Below are 18505 nucleotides of genomic sequence, written 5' to 3' on the forward strand. Positions count from 1 at the left end.
TTGCTCAGTCTTGTCCGACTCTTTGTGGCCCCATGAATCGCAGCACGCTGGGCCTCCCTGTCCACCACCAATGCCCAGAGTTCACTCAAACTCACGTCCATCGAGTCAGTGATGCCATCCAGCCATCTCATCCTCCGTCGTCCCCTTTTCCTCCTGCCCCCAATCCCTCCCAGCATCAGAGTCTTTTTCAATGAGTCAACTCTTTACATAGAGGTGGCCCAAGTACTGGAGTTTCAGCTTTAGCATCAGTCCTTCCAAAGAAATCCCAGGGCTGATCTCCTTCAGAATGGACTGGTTGGATCTCCTTGCAGTCCAAGGGATTCTCAAGAGTCTTCTCCAACACCACAGTTCAAAAGCATCAATACTTCGGTGCTCAGCTTTCTTCACAGTCCAACTCTCACAATGTAATTCTCTTTAAAACATCTTGTATAATTGTAAAAGCTATACTTACATTCTTGCTTGGAAATTCCCATGGACGGAGGAGCCTGGACGGCTGCAGTCCATGGGGTCGCTAAGAGTCGGACACGACTGAGCGACTTCACTTTCACTTTTCACTTTCATGCATTGGAGAAGGAAATGGCAACCCACTCCAGTGTTCTTGCCTAGAGAATCTCAGGGACGGCGGAGCCTGGTGGGCTGCCGTCTATGGGGTCACACAGAGTCGGACACGACTGAAGTGACTTAGCATAGCATAGCATAGCATACTTATATTCCTTACTTGAACAGGGAAAATAATTCATTGTATTTCATTTAGACAATAATATTCAGATCTGATTATATTAATACATTGTAGAAAACATCCTCCTTTGGCTTATACATAAAGAGTAAAGATGCTCAATACTCTATAAAAACCTAAATGGGAAAAGAATTTCAGAAACAATAGATACATGTATATGTATATGAACTAACACAATATTATTAATCAACTATACTCCAATATAGAATACATTTTTGTAAAGAGTAAAGAAAAAAATCCACTAGTCACAATTGAAATGAAAATAATTTCCATTGTGGGAGATGTAATTAAATGCAATGTGCAAGTCTATTTGGATCTTAGACCAAAAATATTAACATCAGTGATAAAAGTGGTGATATTTGAACATGGCCTATAGATTAGCTAGTAATATTCTATTAATGTTAACTTCTTGGTTTTGCTAATTGTACAGTGGTTATAAATATATTACTATTAGGAGAAGCACGGTGAGAGGTATAGAAAAACACTAGGTATATTGTTTGTGACTTTTCTATAAGTCTGAAAGTATTTTAAAATAAAAAGTTAAAAGTAAAATAGAAAAAATTCTGTGGTAAAAGGTGAAAAATCACAATGTTTTAAGAAACATGCAAGTATAGAATATTTATTATTAAAAGGGATTATTTTCCTCCTACTTTCTTCTAATTCTGTATTTTTGTACATTTTCTCCTTTTACTACCTTTTAAGCACTATTCTCTATCAGCAACTAATCTCTTATATGTAATTACCCTTCTGTGGATTCTACTTTCTACAACATAGATTTAAATCCCAGAGCTTTTGGTATGATTGAATTTGAGTCCTGTTTTCTGTTTGTGATTGGAGTAGAAGAAACATTGGTAGGCTAAGAGGCAGTGACTGGAGTAGGAATATGGTGGAGAGAAGGATTTTAGTACTACTGTGAAAACCAAGAGGATTATTTGCCTCAGTATGGCATCATCCAACTCAGATATTAAATTCCTTTCATATAAAAATATATATATTTTTGTTTTTCAAATGTTATCCTGGAGTAGGTGTAGACATAATTTTAATATATCACATTAAATTAAATTTGGTGTATGTGTTTCAAATTAATTGTTCACTAGACAATTTCATTACATGCATTGTTTTCAAAATCACTACCTACACCAAGGATGGATTTTTTTTTATTTGTCATATTAAAGAGAAGATTAATATGGAAAATGGAAATAGTTTGCAAATGATACATATGCAAAACACAAACTAAGCAAATAATTGAAGGAATTATTTTTTATTATTTGCTTATAAAACTTTGTTATGCTTTATTTACAAAAGTAAATTTATGAATTTATTTTGAACTGGTTTCTCATTTCTTCTCTTTTTGTAGGTTTGGCCAGATTTGCCTAATGTGACAATAGATGAAAGTCTAACTGAAGATGAAGCTGTTAATGTAAGTTTCATGTTGATTAATTGTAGAACTAAAAGAAATTCAGCACTTAGATTTAATAATTAGAGATTTCACTGTTCTGCATGTGAATATCCAGTTTCTCCTGCACCATTAGCTAAAGAGACTATACTTTCCTCATTGCATAGTCTTGCACTCTTATCAAAGATCAGTTAACTATACATGTGTGGATTGATTTCTGGGCTCTTTAACTGTGCCATTGGCCTATATGTTTATTTTTATGCCAAGACCATGCTTTTCACAACAGTAGCTTTGGAATATATCTTGAAATCAGAAAACCTAATACCTTCAGCTTTGTTCTACCTACTCAAGATTATTATGTTTAAGGAACTATTCAAGGCCTTTTGTGGTTCCAAATAAGTTGGAAGATTGTTTTTTCTGTTTCTGTAAAATATGTCATTGGGATTTTGATGGGGGTTACATTGAATCTATGGATTACTTTCAGTACTGAGGATATTTTAACAATATTATTTCAGTCCATGAACTTTGGTTTTCTTTCTATTTGTCTGTTTCTTCTTAGATATCTTTCAGGAATGTTTTATAGTTTTTAGTGTACAGATTTTTTATTTCCTTAGTCATTTATTTCTAAGTACTTTACTATTGTTTATTGCTATTATATATTGGATTACTTTCCTAATTTTCCTTTCAAATAGTTTATTATTAGTGTACAGATGTGTAACTGATTTTTGCATGTAGATTTTGTATTCTGCCAACTTTATTGAACCTATTTATTAATTCTAATAGTTGTGTGTGTGTGTTCTTTAGGGATTTCTAAGTATAAGATTATATCATCTACAAACAGAGACACTTTCAGTTCTTTTTCTGATTAGCATGCTTCTTTCCCCCTTATTTATGCCTAGTTATTTTGGCTAGGACTATGTTAAATAGAAGTGGTGAGAGTAAGAAACCTTATCTTGTTTCTTATTTGAACTAGAAAACTGAAAGTGTTTTCTTAAAGACTATGATATTAGCTATGGACATTTAATATATAGTCTTCATCATGTTAAGGTAATTTCTTTCTATTTCTGGTTTGTTGGGAGTTTTTTGTTTTTTGTTTTTATCATGAAAAAGTGTTGAATTTTATCAAATACATTTTCTGGCATCGTTTATTGATATGCTTATGCTTAGTCATTCAGTCATGTCTGACTCTGGGACCCTTCGGACTATAGCCCACCACGCTCCTCTGTCCTTGGGATTTTTCAGGCAAGAATACTGGAGTGGGTTGTCAATTCCTTCTCCAGGAGATCTTCCTGACCCAGGGATCAAAACTGAGTCTCCTGTGGCTCCCGCATTGCAGGCAGATACTTTACCCACTGAGCCACTGGGGAAGCACTGTTATTGATATGGCCATGTGATTTTTACCATATATTCTGTTGATATGCTGTACCACAGTAATTGATTTTTGTGTGTTATATAATCCTTGCCTCACAGGGAAAAATCCCACTTAGTCATGGTGTATGATCCTTTTGATGTGCTGTTGAATGTGTTTTGCTAATAGTTTGGTTGAGAATGCTTGTATATCTACTCATTAGATATTGTTAGTTTGTGTGAAACTAGGAATGTGTCCATTTCTTCTAGGTTATCTAGTCTGTTGTATAATTATTTATCATGGCCTCTTACCATCCTTTCTATTTCTGTGACATCAGTTGTATTTCTCATCTTCCATATCTGATTTTATTTAACTTTCTCTTTTTCCTTAGTCTAGCTAACAGTTTGTAAGTTATATAAATATGCTGTCTATGAGAAACTCAGTTTAGATTTCAGGACACACATAGACTTGGTTGTTGGAGGATGATCATGGATATTCATTCATTAGGGTTGAGATCAAGTTGCCTTTACTATAACTTGTTCACAACTTGTGAATCTGATAGATAAATATCTTACTGAAATATAAGATTTCTCTTATGACTTTCTACATGTTGGTCTAATTTTTGTTTTTACAGGCTACCAGAGCTCATGCAGCTTTTCCAGATTTCTTCAGGAATTCCACAGCAGAGTGGTGGGCAAGGGAAATTATAGATTTTTATAATAACCAGATGAAGTTTGATGGATTGTGGATTGTAAGCAAACTTTGAGAAATTTATATTTTAAGTTATTTATTGCATACTGATTATGCAAAAATTTTACTAAATTCTAATAATCTTAACAAAGTATTCTTTATGAAATTATCTCACTCATTTTTTTCTGTAGAACTTTCTTATGCAAAGAACTGATAAAATGCAGTTTTAACAATTCAATTTAAGTATTTGGCTGCTTTTTGCTGAATATTAAAATTGAATTTCAACTTTACCAAGAAACCAAAGTAGTCTCTTTAATGATTTATAAGTGCTTATAAATATTTGTTTAATTTTCATCCAATGTAGGAATAAATCTCACACTCAACTGTCAGTCTTTGGTTTAAGAAGTCATAGTCTCTTACAGATGTAGCAAAATCATCCTTTAAATAATTTTCTAATTTTATGTGTAACTTTAAAGTGTTGATATAAGATTTTAGTAATAAAATTTTGAGATAACATAAGATGAATTTACTATATCACAAGTAAACATTTAATACAGGAGATTTTACATAATACTTCTCTAGATTTTTGTAGGTGAACTTATCTGTTGATTTTTCAGCATGTCTGCATTAATTTACTTACTTTTTGAATTAAAAAATTTATAGAGGTGATATTAAGTACAAGCCTTGAGGATATAAAAGTGTATGTATTTTTTTAATTAATGGAAATACAATTTTATTTTATGTGTAAAGTTGTGCACTATAAGGGATTTTATTAAATAATCCCTAAGAATTATATCTTGTTCCAGAAAAAACAACCTTTTTATGCTAAAGGAATCAGCTTTAAATGTGTGTGTTAGTTTCTTCTGTCGCATCCAAATCTTTGCGACCCCATGGACTATAGCCCACCATGCTCCTCTGTCCATGGGATTCTCCAGGCAAGAATACTGGAGTGGGTTGCCATTTCCTCCTCACCTTTAACTGGCAACTAATTTATATATTTATATGATGATCCCTTTATATGTGGCTACTAAGATTCTAAAATGTGTATTCACAATAGAGACTTTTTGAAGTTTTCTGTATTTGTAAACTATATCTTGCAGTTTTAAAAACCACAAGCCATTGTTCAAAAATAAAAATTATACAAAGTTCCAGGGCAGAAGTGGAGGGAAAAACATGAGGGAATATACACTATTATAATTCAGTTTTATGTCTAGAAACACAGAAAACAATTCACTTTTACATGTAGGTTTTATCTATAGAGAAAGATAGGACATTTTATATTTTAAAAAAGGAGACATGAACTGTAAAATGTTAAGAAATATTGAGCTAAACAAAATTCTTTTGTATTGTTGAGATTGTCTTATATTTTTGCTTTTTAAAAGTGTTGGTATTTGGATATGCTATTTCAATTTATTGAGTTTCTGAATTAGTTCTTTTAAGAAGATATGCCCTAAATTTGTTTTTTGTTTACTTTTCTTTCTCTCTTTAAGGATATGAATGAACCATCAAGTTTTGTAAACGGAACAACTACTAATCAATGCAGAAATACAGAGCTGAATTATCCACCTTATTTTCCAGGTACATTATTGCTGTTATACCTTTGATGTTATCATGTTATTATCATTTATTTATCAGGTTTATATAACTTTATGATCTAGAGAACAGGATTCACATTCCCAATTCTCACTACCCATTTGCACACTGGACCACACCTCAGCTCATTACCAATATCATCTAGATCATCTAACATTACTTTGAGGAAAAAAAAAGTCAAAAAATATGCTTTACCTATATGAATACATTTCTAAATTTGATTACTTTGATTTTCTTATGAATCTTCTCAGATTTGAGAATCCTCAGTATTGTTTGAATAAAAATCTTTAAATCTTTTATAAAGTTTTTTTTTTTTTTAAGTTTTTCTTTATTAGGGAAAAAGTGAAAGAATGCTAACAACACTTCCTTGGTTGTCCCTGACCTAGGAGAGAAAAGTACAGTCTTTTGGCATTGATTCATATACTTCCACATAGGCAGTAAACTGCATAAATGGTTAACATCTAAAGTGATGGCAAAGCTCTGAAAATTTTAATCTGAAACTGAGAAAAAATTGGATCAAGAGATAGTGCTGTTATAGCATTTGCCTGGCTCTTTATCCCAGGGCTTTATGTTAGCAAATGGAGTCTTTTTTTAAAAAAAATCTATTTAATCAGTATTTCTCATCTAAATGCATAAAATATAGTAGATTTTAAGGAGTACATTTTTCATGGCTTTATGAATTCATATTAATTATTAACATTTTTGTTACTAAATAAAGTAAAATTTTGCACATATTTTCCAGTCACAATTGTAATTGCAACCACTTAACAATTGCAGACCAGTTTTTAATTTAAAATTAGCATAAACAAAGTGTACAATTGGTTAAAAAGTACTCTTTTTCAAACAGTGATTAATGTTTTACCAAAATAGCTTATGACTACAGGTTACACATTTCAATATAGATGACTTTATAACATATTAATGTTTTTTCATTGATTCTCCCCAGAACTCACAAAAAGAACTGATGGATTACATTTCAGAACCATGTGTATGGAAACAGAGCAGATTCTTAGTGATGGATCATCTGTTTTACATTATGATGTTCACAATCTATATGGATGGTCACAGCTGAAACCAACTTATGAGTAAGCAATTTTCATAATCATCCTTTCTATTATTTGTTAGATATTAATGTTCCTACTTTGAGTCCTTCCCTGATGACCTTACCTTACTTGGCCATTCAAAGCACTTAGAATAGTTTCTCTCTCTCTCTGTATATTTATTTTAAATTTTCATCCTATTCCCAAAGGACCCTGAATCATTTTATTTTGTTCCCAAGCATGTACTCAGCTCATAGTAGCACAATGCCTCAGGAATAGTAAGTGTTCAAAGAGTAATTTTTAATGAATATTTGAGTAAACAATATATAGTTTGATGTCATTAATTAAAGCACAAATGCTAGGCTAAATCTGCTATTTAAATCCATTATCAGCAAACAAGAAACTATGTAATTGACTTTGAGCTTCTCAAACCTTAATAATCATACTTGTGCTCAGTCATGTTTGACTCTTTGCGTCCCCATGGACTGTAGCCTGCCTGGCTCTTCTGTCCATGGAATTTTCCAGGCAAGAATACTGGAGTGGGTTGCATTTCCTATTCCAGGGCATCTTCTCAATCCAGGGATTGAACCCATGTCTCTTGAATTGGCAGGTGGATTTTTTATCACCACAACATCTGGGAAGCCCACTAATAGCTCTATTAAACAAATTCTTATATGAGGCTAATAATGATGAAACATAGTCAATTCTTTAAATATCAAGTCTCTATTAACACTGTGCAACAGATTTTTCTGCAATGATATAAATGTTCTATAATTCTGGATTGTTCAGTGTGGTAGCTACCAGCCATATATGATTGTTGAACAATATGGCTAGTGTAACTCGGGAAAATAATTTTAAATTTTATTTAATTTTCATAAATTTAAATTAAACAGTACCATGTGGCTTATGGTCACCAAATTACACAGTGCAACTCTAGATCATTGGTTCTTAACTACACATTGTAATCAACTGGATATTTTTTAAATTTTATTTTATATTGGAGCATATAACACAACATATTAACAATGTTGTGTTATTTGTAGGTGTATGGCAAAGTGGTTCAGTTTCTTTTCCCATTTAGATTAATAGAATATTAAGTAGAGTTCCCTGTTCTATACAGTAGACCTTTGTTAGTCATCTATTTTAAATATAGTACCAAATTGGAGATTTTTGTACTGTATAAATTCTGATTTTAATTAATCTGAACTGCAGCCCAAGAATCTGAATTTTTTTTAAATTCCCTAGAGGGTTGTAATGAGCATCCGGGATTGAAAACCAGTACTCTAGTAGATGGCTAAAGTTGGTAAAAGAATGAAAAGCATTTTGCAGTAAAGGGTATGGGTAATATTTCCTCATTTAGCGAAACACACATCTTATTTCCAGGACCAAACTCTTTTCAACCTAGAATAGGTGAATTATCTAAGATATTATTACATGAATGACTGACTATAGATTTGTTCACTAAATCCCAATGTAAGGACATTCAGAAAAACTAGTAGATGTATTTCTTAAGAGTAATGCTTTTTTATTGAGACAAATGCTTCTTCAGTTAACCCTATTGGAACATAATATGGAGCACAATTATCCTTCCCTAACCTCACTTTACCATAAAACTATAGATATTAAAAATAACAGAAATATTGACAGGTGACTGGTGAACCCATTAGCAAAACTTATATAACTTGAGATGAATGTATGTACTTTAAGGGAAATGAAAAGAATTTTTTTTTTTCCCACAGAGGACAATAAATTGAATTTCTGGGGCACGTTACAGAATCTAGCATGGTTCCTGACACACTGTGCAATGTTTAGTACATCTAAGTGAACCAGTTTTATCTTACCACAGCTATTAAAATTGTATAAATAAATTCAGGGAAAAATTAGGTAAATCTCCAGATAGTTGATATGTTGTTATATGATACGTTATAAGTTATTTGGGGATGTTAAAATCCATTTTCAGCTCTCAAATAGCATTATGAGGAAGATATGGGTACAGTTTTCCAAAGAACATCCATTTAATGTTAATTTTGTTCTTGTACATTAAATCTTTCAGTAAAAGTTTAACCATATTTGTTGTTTAAATTAAAAGATTAATAAGTTTTAAATGTTGAGTTAAATAGCTCAATTTATGCATAGCCATAGACTTTTTATATCTTTTAAGTACTTTCTTATTATTTAACTTTTTCAGTTATATGAGAATAAAATTGTTGAACTCTCAGCTATTATAGAGATTAAATATAGTCATTATACATTTAAAGATCTTGCAAATGTAAAAGGATGCTATAAATAAATTACATTTAAACAAATAATGGAGAGTAAGACTTTTTAACATTGGAAAAAACTGAAAGAATGAAAAGCATAATATTTTTCTTCAAGTTATTCAGACTGTACCATTTTCAGTTTCATTATTTCAGTTTCAATAATTCTGTTTCCTATAAGTTTGAGATATTAATTCAAAAATTAATTATATGCCAAGCACTATATTAGGTATAAGGAGTACAAAGAAGATTAAGGCATTCCTTAAACCTCCAGAGTCTCAAGGTCTCATTGAAGAAGTTTTATGTGTAAAGAAATCAGTACACACTGTGATCCATCTTTAACAAGGAAATGATTACATACAGTTGATAACATGCCTGTAGGTTACAAATCTGCCTAAGAATTTGAAATATTTTTCCAATATAGTTCTATAGTCCCTATTCATATACAATTTATTCTGAATAATAAAATAAAAGCAATTATTTTTATAACTAATACAATAGTGTTTTTTAATTTTTGGTACATTTATAATTATAATAGATACAGATAATATATTGCATTATTCTTAACACTAGCATATATTTTAAATAAATAATAAAGTCAATAAACTTGTTCTTCAAAGGCTGAAAAGAGAGGAAAAGAAAAATATAAGATCTAATTTTTAAAACCGTTCTTTTGAGATCTGGCTTTGGAGAGACTCTATGCTTAAAATAGAATAACTATTTTTATTTTTTTTATTTTTAAGACCTAGAGAAGCCTTTCTGTCTTTAAACTACCCTCTAAAACAGGGAGTATTACAGCAAAGATTCTCTGCAGAGTGATATGGAGATTAATTGTTGACAAATTATAAATAAGAAGAGTTGAAGCATTAATAGGGCCTAAACTTTATTAAGAGAACCTGTTTAAATAGAATGAAATGAGTTCATTCAAAAGCTCACAATATAATTAGTTGAGTTGATAATATCAATAGTTGGCTTGTATTCACTGGTCAAATAGCAAAAGGGCCACTTAGGCATGTTGCTCTGCTAAATGTTTGAAGGGAAAAAAGATGTCTTCCATGTTTGTGAGGATTTTATAGTATAAGAGAGAAGACTCACTTGTAAAGAGCTAGCTATAGCAAGAGACAGCATCAGTTCAGTTCAGTTCAGTTGCTCAGTCGTGTCTGACTCTTTGCGACCCCATGAATTGCAGCACACCAGGCCTCCCTGTCCATCACCAACTCTTGGAGTTAGATGGCAAATAGATGGGGAAACAGTGGAAACAGTGTCAGACTTTATTTTTGGGGTTTCCAAAATCACTGCAGGTGGTGACTGCAGCCATGAAATTAAAAGATGCTTACTCCTTGAAAGGAAAGTTATGACCAACCTAGATAGCATATTCAAAAGCAGAGACATTACTTTGCCAACAAAGGTCTGTCTGGTCAAGGCTATGATTTTTCCAGTAGTCATGTATGGATGTGAGAGTTGGACTGTGAAGACAGCTGAGTGCTGAAGAATTGATGCTTTTGAACTGTGGTGTTGGAGAAGACTCTTGAGAGTCCCTTGGACTACAAGGAGATCCAACTAGTCCATTCTAAAGGAGATCAGTCCTGGGTGTTCTTTGGAAGGACTGATGCTAAAGCTGAAACTCCAGTACTTTGGCCACCTCATGCGAAGAGTTGACTCATTGGAAAAGACTCTGATGCTGGGAGGGATTGGGGGCATAGACACCATAAATAAAATACTTTTTTTTTTTTTAAGGAAGTAGTCTTATGTAGAAATATATGAAGAAAATATCTCATATATTATAAGAACTCATAGTTCCTCTCCATCTATATTAGTGCATTGCAAAAGGCAACTGGCAAAAGAGGAATTATTATTTCTCGTTCCACATATCCCTCTGCTGGACGATGGTCAGGACACTGGCTTGGAGACAACTATGCAACATGGGACAATTTGGAAAAATCTATCATTGGTATGTGAGAGTCACCATCTTTCTCATTATTCTTTTGAAGTTTGTATTAGCTATTCACTGTTGCAAGTTCATATACTTTATAAGTCCTTTGAATATGCTTTTGGCACCATGTTCTCTGACAAATAGCATAATGAAAAAGCAGTGGGCCAGAAAGCAGGATTTAGCTTATTTTGAGAAAATAATTTTGTCCCTTTTGGTCTCAGTTTCCTTTTGTGAAAGGGCAGAAATGGAAAGATAACATATAGAACTAAGAAAAGAAATGGATAGAAATTCTAGAGTCTAGGGAATAAGAATATCTTGTAGATGCTAAAGTATGAAACATCTCAAACAAACTTTGAAAGTTTTCTGACTATATTTGGATAAAGAGTAAATAAAATATTATTTTGTTAAAGGCATTATTTTTCAGTTTCAGATACAGACTTAAATATTCTTTATATTTATATTAGGATTCAAGGAAAACATTTAATCAATGTTTAGGAATATTCCTTTAAAAGAAGAGCTGGAAATTCACATACATTCTATTTCATGAAAATGATCACTCCTCAGGGGATTTTGTCTAATAAGGATAATTCAGTTTGTTTCAGATGATAAGATCTATGGCTAAATAATTACAGAAACAGCCTTTTATTTTAATAATAAAACCAAGGAAGCCATTAACACATTCTTATACTATAATTTGTTCATAACAGTTTTGTGATCTAAATGTGTCATCTTGAAAGAATCAAAGAGCCTTATTTTTATAAATGTCATTAACACTATAAAGTAAAAAAATACATACATTTTATAGGAAGAAAAAATAAAAAGTGTATTAATCTGAAAAGCTGTTTTATTGAATTAGAGGTCAGTTTTAGAAAAAATAAATAGAAAAAAGCAAATATCAAAATATTGATTTCTACAATTTTCTTTTCTAATTTTTAGGTATGATGGAATTTAGTCTCTTTGGAATGTCATATGTAAGTAGCTCCATTCCTCTTATCTTCATCACTTGTGAATATTAAAAAACATACTATTAACATTCATTTAAATATAACTGTATTTTAGATTGGAGCAGATATCTGTGGTTTCTTCAACAATTCAGAATATCAGCTTTGTGCCCGCTGGATGCAACTTGGAGCATTTTATCCATATGCAAGAAATCACAACAGTGCATTTACTAGAGTATGTAATTACTGCATTTACTCTCATTCCTTTGTCCCACTAACCTTAAGCATCTTTGATCAGAATTCACCCTTCCTGGCTGATTTCCAGCTTTGAATCTCTTTACATTTACTGAGGGCATCTGAGCCCATCAGTTTAAGAATTTTCTGATTTGGGTTTTCTTTATACTTTGGGGTTCAAGACTTGGTTGGCTGGCATATGTACTGCTGCTCTATATAATTTTGGGGAAGCCAGGGAAAAAAACTGCTTCTGGAAATCCTTACAAACCTGGATAGAACAATAAAAAAAAAATTGACTTCAACCTAAATAATTAGAAAAAGTCATTTAAAATATTAGTATCAATGCGTGAAATTGGCAAGTTTAAACAGCAAACATTTTAAAAATGAGTTGAGAAGAAATAAAAGGAAAAGGGAATCATGAGAACTAATTTATATATGGTAGCACTATATACTTTATATATACTTTACTAAACTGGAAGAACTTTTTGAGTGAGGTGGTTGGTGGTGTTAGTGGTAAAGAACTTGCCGGCCAGTTCAGGAGACATAAGAAAAGTGGGTTCAGTCCTTGGGCTGGAAGATCCCCTGGAGGAGGATGGCAACCCACTCCAGTATTCTTGTCTGAAGAATCCCATGGACAGAGGAACCTGGAGGGCTGTGTTCCATAGGGTTGCAAAGAGTTGGGCACGATTGAAGCAACTTAGCACACAGCTCATGGAAAAGTATAAACAATTGAAGATAGTATCTAACTAAGTGCTAAATTTTGTGATATTCACTTTTGGTGAAAAAATATAGAAAAAAAGATAAATTATCAAAATGCACCTCATGGAAGAATTGTAGATGGAGTTGGTCTTTTAAGGATGCACTCTAGCCATAATAACTGAATGGTAGTGTTCATCATGTGTTGTGAATTCTTCATGTCACCTCTGGGAAATTTTAGTCAGAATAGAAGGAAAAATTTATATTACAAAATGAAAATATATACAAGGTTAAAGGCAGTATGAGTCTACATTTTGGGAGAATTTGTAATTCTTTGTAATAATTTATAATAAGTTGGGCAATAGAGAAGTTGATAGGAATATTTTAACAGGAGAACATTATGTCAATAATGTAATTCAGAATGCTGTATTATTGGGAGACTGAGGCTTGAATGAATAAAATCCTAAACAGGGATTCTTTAATAATTCTTTAATTCTTCTTTTATTCAAGAGGAATTCATTGAAAATCTATTATTTAATAATTTACAAAGTCCTTGTGCTATATGATTTATATAATGCAGGAAGGATAGAGATTATAGACAGTTTTATATACATATATATTATATATACGGAGAAGGCAATGGCACCCCACTCCGGTACTCTTGCCTGGAAAATCTCATGGATGGAGGAGCCTGGAGGGCTGCAGTCCATGGGGTCGCTGAGGGTCGGACACGACTGAGAGACTTCACTTTCACTTTTCACTTTCATGCATTGGAGAAGGAAATGTCAGCCCACTCCAGTGTTCTTGCCTGGAGAATCCCAGGGACGGGGGAGCCTGGTGGGCTTCAGTCTCTGGGGTCGCACAGAGTCGGACACAACTGAAGTGACTTAGTAGTAGTAGTATATTATATATAATACATTATAGAAGAGCAAGTCCAAATAAGTCATATGAGAGAAAACTTGAGTAAGCTAAAATGATAAGGAGTTATGAGGGTTCTGTTTTAGAGAGGGTGCTCAGGGAAGTCCTCTTGGATAAAGTGACATTAGCATTAGAGCAGAGACTTGAGTTGGGGAAAGAAACAAATTTAAACATATGGGGATGAATTTCCCCTGACTTGAAATTCAGGGGAACAAGTGAAAGACCACAAGGTGGGAATGTGCCTGGAGTTTTTAAGACTATGAAGTTGGAGAGGGAAAGACTGATGAAGTATTTCTGAATGAAAATGTGAAGAACAGAAGTCTCAAGTTTAGGAGGTAGTATAATTGAATTTAGGGATGTATAGTTTAGGATTAAATGCTTATTTTCAGCATTTAAAAACTGAAATAATGTCAACAAAGTTAGTATGCAACAGATATGGTCTTTGCCTCTTTCTTCTAACTTGACTTGGAAACTGCTAACAGTAGGAGAAGACAGAGCTTAATAGTTATTGGATCATTGTACTTGCAAGGTTGCCTATTCCAATTCTACAAGTACCAATGTAACAATTGGTCACCATTCAAACATTTTTACTACTGAAATCTAGAAAAGCTGGAATCTTCATAGATAGGATGCCACTCTTAAAAAACTCTGTTCCTGTTGATAATCACAAAAAACATTGAAAGTGTTGTCCCCTGGAGTCATGTGGCAGTCTTGTTTGTTCCCTTGATATAAAGTAGAATGTAAGATAGTAATCAATTATTATTTTTTAACCAGTAAGTGCAATAACATTGTTTGGGTGCATGCATGGGTTGTGCAACCCCCTGGACTATAGCCCATCAGGCAATTTCCCAATCAAGAATACACAAGCGGGTTGCCATTTCCTCCTCCAGGGGATCCTCCTGACCCAGAGATTGAACCAGCGTCTCTTGAGTCTTCTGCATTGGCAGACAGAGTCTTTACCACTGAGCCACCAGGGAAGCCCACAATAACATTACTGAGAAGTTTTTAACTTTCAAGTATCAATTTTAGGCTTTTTACCTGGAGAATGATTCCAGAGTAGATTTGTGGGGCATGTTCTTTTTTGTTATGCAATATTAATTTGATCCTCTCCTTTTCCTATACTATTAATTCTTCAGTACCATAGTTTATTCATTTCTCATGAGATCACAGTGTGCAGGGTTATTGTGATGGACTTTGCATGTCTCTATTTCAGTCCACTTTTGTATAGCATTCTGTTTCTCCCCTAGATTTTTCATCATATAGTGAGTATCACCACAGTTGACAAGGATATTTGTCACCTATTCAAATATAAACTACTCTTTAAGTAGGTTCACCTACATGAAATCATGTATGGGCTTAATTTGCATTTTCTTATTAGAGTGTTAATATTATGCTCTGTCTTTCCATCATATGAGATAGAAATATTACTCCAGAAGAATTTTGTTAAGAACGTATATAGCATATGATGGTGATTCAAATTATTCCATACTTTTTATTCTTCAAATATGTATTTGAAAATTATGATTTAATCAAGGACATGAGCTTATGACTATTTCATTTTGCTTTGTTTCAGAGACAAGATCCTGCTTCCTGGAATAAAACTTTTTCTGCAATGTCAAGGGATATTCTAAATATTAGATACACTTTATTGCCCTACTTCTATACACAGATGCATGAAATTCATGCTCATGGTGGCACTGTTATCCGACCCCTTTTGCATGAGTAAGTTCACATTATCTTTTTACTACCACAAAGAGATGAGCTTTTCTTTGTTTTATTCAATAATCAATATAAAATGAACTTTCCCTGGTGACTTAGCTGGTAAACAACCTGCCTGCAATGCGGGAGATGTGGATTTAACCCCTGGGTTGGGAAGATCCCCTGGAGAAGGGAATGGCTATCCACTTCAGTATTATGGACTGGGGAATTCCATGGACTGTGTAGTCCATGGGATCACAAACAGTCAGCATGACAGAGTGATCTAGACTTTCACTTTCCAATCTACTTTCACTTCAATATAAAATATTTTAAACTAAAACATTTTTTGTTGTTGTTTTAGTGTACATTTTAGATTAATAAGTATTTACATGAAGAAATCTACTAAAAAGCAGTCCAATATGTGCCATTAAAAATGAAATACATTAACCAGTTTTTAAAAAGTGATAATTTTTAGAAATAACTACTATATACCAAGTATTGTTTTAGATTACTTATAGACCTTATTACATTGTGTATTTTTGAGAATACTTGGAAATAAGTAATATTATCTCTATATTATAATTTATTTAACTGAAGTTTACTGCAATCCAGTAAATGTAGCACATACAAATGCCTGACTGAAGAAGACCATCCTAATTCTCTCATTCTCTATAGAAAATTGTTTTAGATTTACTCTTTAAATCTCAAACTATATATGACCAAATCTTGAAATTCAATTCTATGAATATAGTTGCAAAAATGTTAACATGTTCTGTTTTTAGTGCAAATACATTTCTTATGGATGTTACACAAAGTAAAAAACAAACACATAAACAAACCAAAAAAAATTGAAATAATCATGACATACTTATCTTCTTGTGTGCCCTATATTATCAGAGTAATTGAATGAGGTGATTTGTTAGATTTCACTATTCATAAACCAGTAAAAAATATGCAGAGAACATTTACTCAAATTAAACAGTTCAGTTCAGTTCAGTCACTCAGGTCTGACTCTTTCCGACCCCATGAATCACAGCACACCAGGCCTCCCTGTCAATCACCAATTCCCGGAGTTCGCTCAAACTCATGTCCTTCCAGTCAGTGATGCCATCCAACCATTTCATTCTCTGTCGTCCCTTTCTCCTCCTGCCCCCAATCCCTCCCAGCATCAGAGTCTTTTCCAATGAGTCAACCCTTCACATGAGTTGACCAAAGTACTGGAGTTTCAGCTTTAGCATCATTCTTTCCAATGAACACCCACGACTGATTTCCTTTAGGATGGACTGGTTGGATCTCCTTGCAGTCCAAGGGATACTCAAAAGTCTTTTCCAACACCACAGTTCAAAAGCATCAATTCTTCGGTGCTCAGCTTTCTTCACAGTCCAACTCTCACATCCATACATGACCACTGGAAAAACCATAGCCTTGACTAGATGGACCTTTGTTGGCAAAGTAATGTCTCTGCTTTTCAATATGCTATCTAGGTTGGTCATAACTTTCCTTCCAAGGAGGAAGTGTCTTTTAATTTCATGGCTGCAATCACCATCTGCAGTGATTTTGGAGCCCCAAAAAACAAAGTCTGACACTGTTTCCACTGTTTCCCCATCTATTTCCCATGAAGTGATGGGACCAGATGCCATGATCTTAGTTTTACAAATGTTGAACTTTAAGCCAACTTTTTCACTCTCCTCTTTCACTTTCATCAAGAGACTTTTTAGTTCCTCTTCACTTTCTGCCATAAGGGTGGTGTCATCTGCATATCTGAGGTTATTGATATTTCTCCCAGCAATCTTGATTCCAGCTTGTGCTTCTTCCAGCCCAGCGTTTCTCAAGATATAGTCTGCATATAAGTTCGATAAGCAGGGTGACAATATACAGCCTTGACGTACTCCTTTTCCTATTTGGAACCAGTCTGTTGTTCCATGTCCGCTTCTAACTGTTGCTTCCTGACCTGCATATAGGTTTCTCAAGAGGCAGGTCAGGTAGTCTGATATTCCCATCTCTTTCAGAATTTTCCATAGTTTATTATGATCCACACAGTTCAAGGCTTTGGCCTAGTCAATAAAGCAGAAATAGATATTTTTCTGGAACTCTCTTGCTTTTTGGATGATCCAGCGGATGTTGGCAATTTGATCTCTGTTTCGTCTGACTTTTCTAAAACCAGCTTGAACATCTGGAAGCTCATGGTTCATGTATTGCTGAAGCCTGGCTTGGAGAATTTTGAGCATTACTTTGCTAGTGTGTGAGATGAGTGCAATTGTGCGGTAGTTTGAGCATTCTTTGGCATTGCCTTTCTTTGGGATTGGAAGGAAAACTGACCTTTTCCAGTCCTGTGGCCGCTGCTGAGCTTTCCAAATTTGCTGCCATATTGAGTGCAGCACTTTCACAGCCTCACACTTTTCTTCCAGAGTGTTTGTATCTTTGCTTCCTGTGTTTTGATTTTCTACTTGGCAAAGTTAATATTTGAACCTATGTAAGTTCACTTCTCGGAGAAGGCAATGGCACCCCACTCCAGTACTCTTGCATGGAAAATCCCATGGATGGAGGAGCCTGGTAGGCTGCAGTCCATGGGGTCGTGAAGAGTCCGACATGACTGAGGGACTTCACTTTCACTTTCCTGCATTGGAGTAAGAAATGGCAACCCACTCCAGTGTTCTTGCCTGGAGAATCCCAGGGACGGGGGAGCCTGGTGGCTGCCGTCTATGGGGTCACACAGAGTCGGACACGACTGAAGTGACTTAGCAGCAAGTTCACGTCAAAGGAGATTTCTCACTCAGTTGGTCTTACATGTCCATTGCAACTCTGCATTTTGTCAGAAGGTTTAGTCATGCTCTAGGTTTACTCATAAATATTGTATCACTGCATATTGAATTCTGGGGCTTCCCTGGCGGCTCAGCTGGTAAAGAATCTGCCTGCAATGCCGGAGACCTGGATTCAATCCCTGGTTTGGGAAGATCCCCTGGAAAAGGGAACATCTACCTGCTCTAGTATTCTGGCCTGGAGAATTCCATGGACTGTATAGTC

General features: G+C 34.0%; 1 protein-coding gene across 1 annotated transcript in view; it reads left to right on the forward strand.

Annotated features, from left to right (window-relative positions):
- The window catches only part of SI (sucrase-isomaltase), a 109691-nt gene that overhangs the window by 67189 nt on the left and 23997 nt on the right, over positions 1-18505 (forward strand). Inside the window, exons 33-40 of the mRNA XM_055570341.1 lie at positions 2094-2156; positions 4115-4231; positions 5661-5748; positions 6710-6848; positions 10879-11012; positions 11931-11965; positions 12054-12170; positions 15357-15505. Coding sequence (XP_055426316.1) covers positions 2094-2156; positions 4115-4231; positions 5661-5748; positions 6710-6848; positions 10879-11012; positions 11931-11965; positions 12054-12170; positions 15357-15505 — 842 coding nt within the window. The remainder of the gene's footprint in view (positions 1-2093; positions 2157-4114; positions 4232-5660; positions 5749-6709; positions 6849-10878; positions 11013-11930; positions 11966-12053; positions 12171-15356; positions 15506-18505) is intronic.

Source organism: Bubalus kerabau, chromosome 2, assembly GCF_029407905.1.
Source record: "Bubalus kerabau isolate K-KA32 ecotype Philippines breed swamp buffalo chromosome 2, PCC_UOA_SB_1v2, whole genome shotgun sequence".
In the NCBI taxonomy this organism is placed as follows: domain Eukaryota; kingdom Metazoa; phylum Chordata; class Mammalia; order Artiodactyla; family Bovidae; genus Bubalus; species Bubalus kerabau.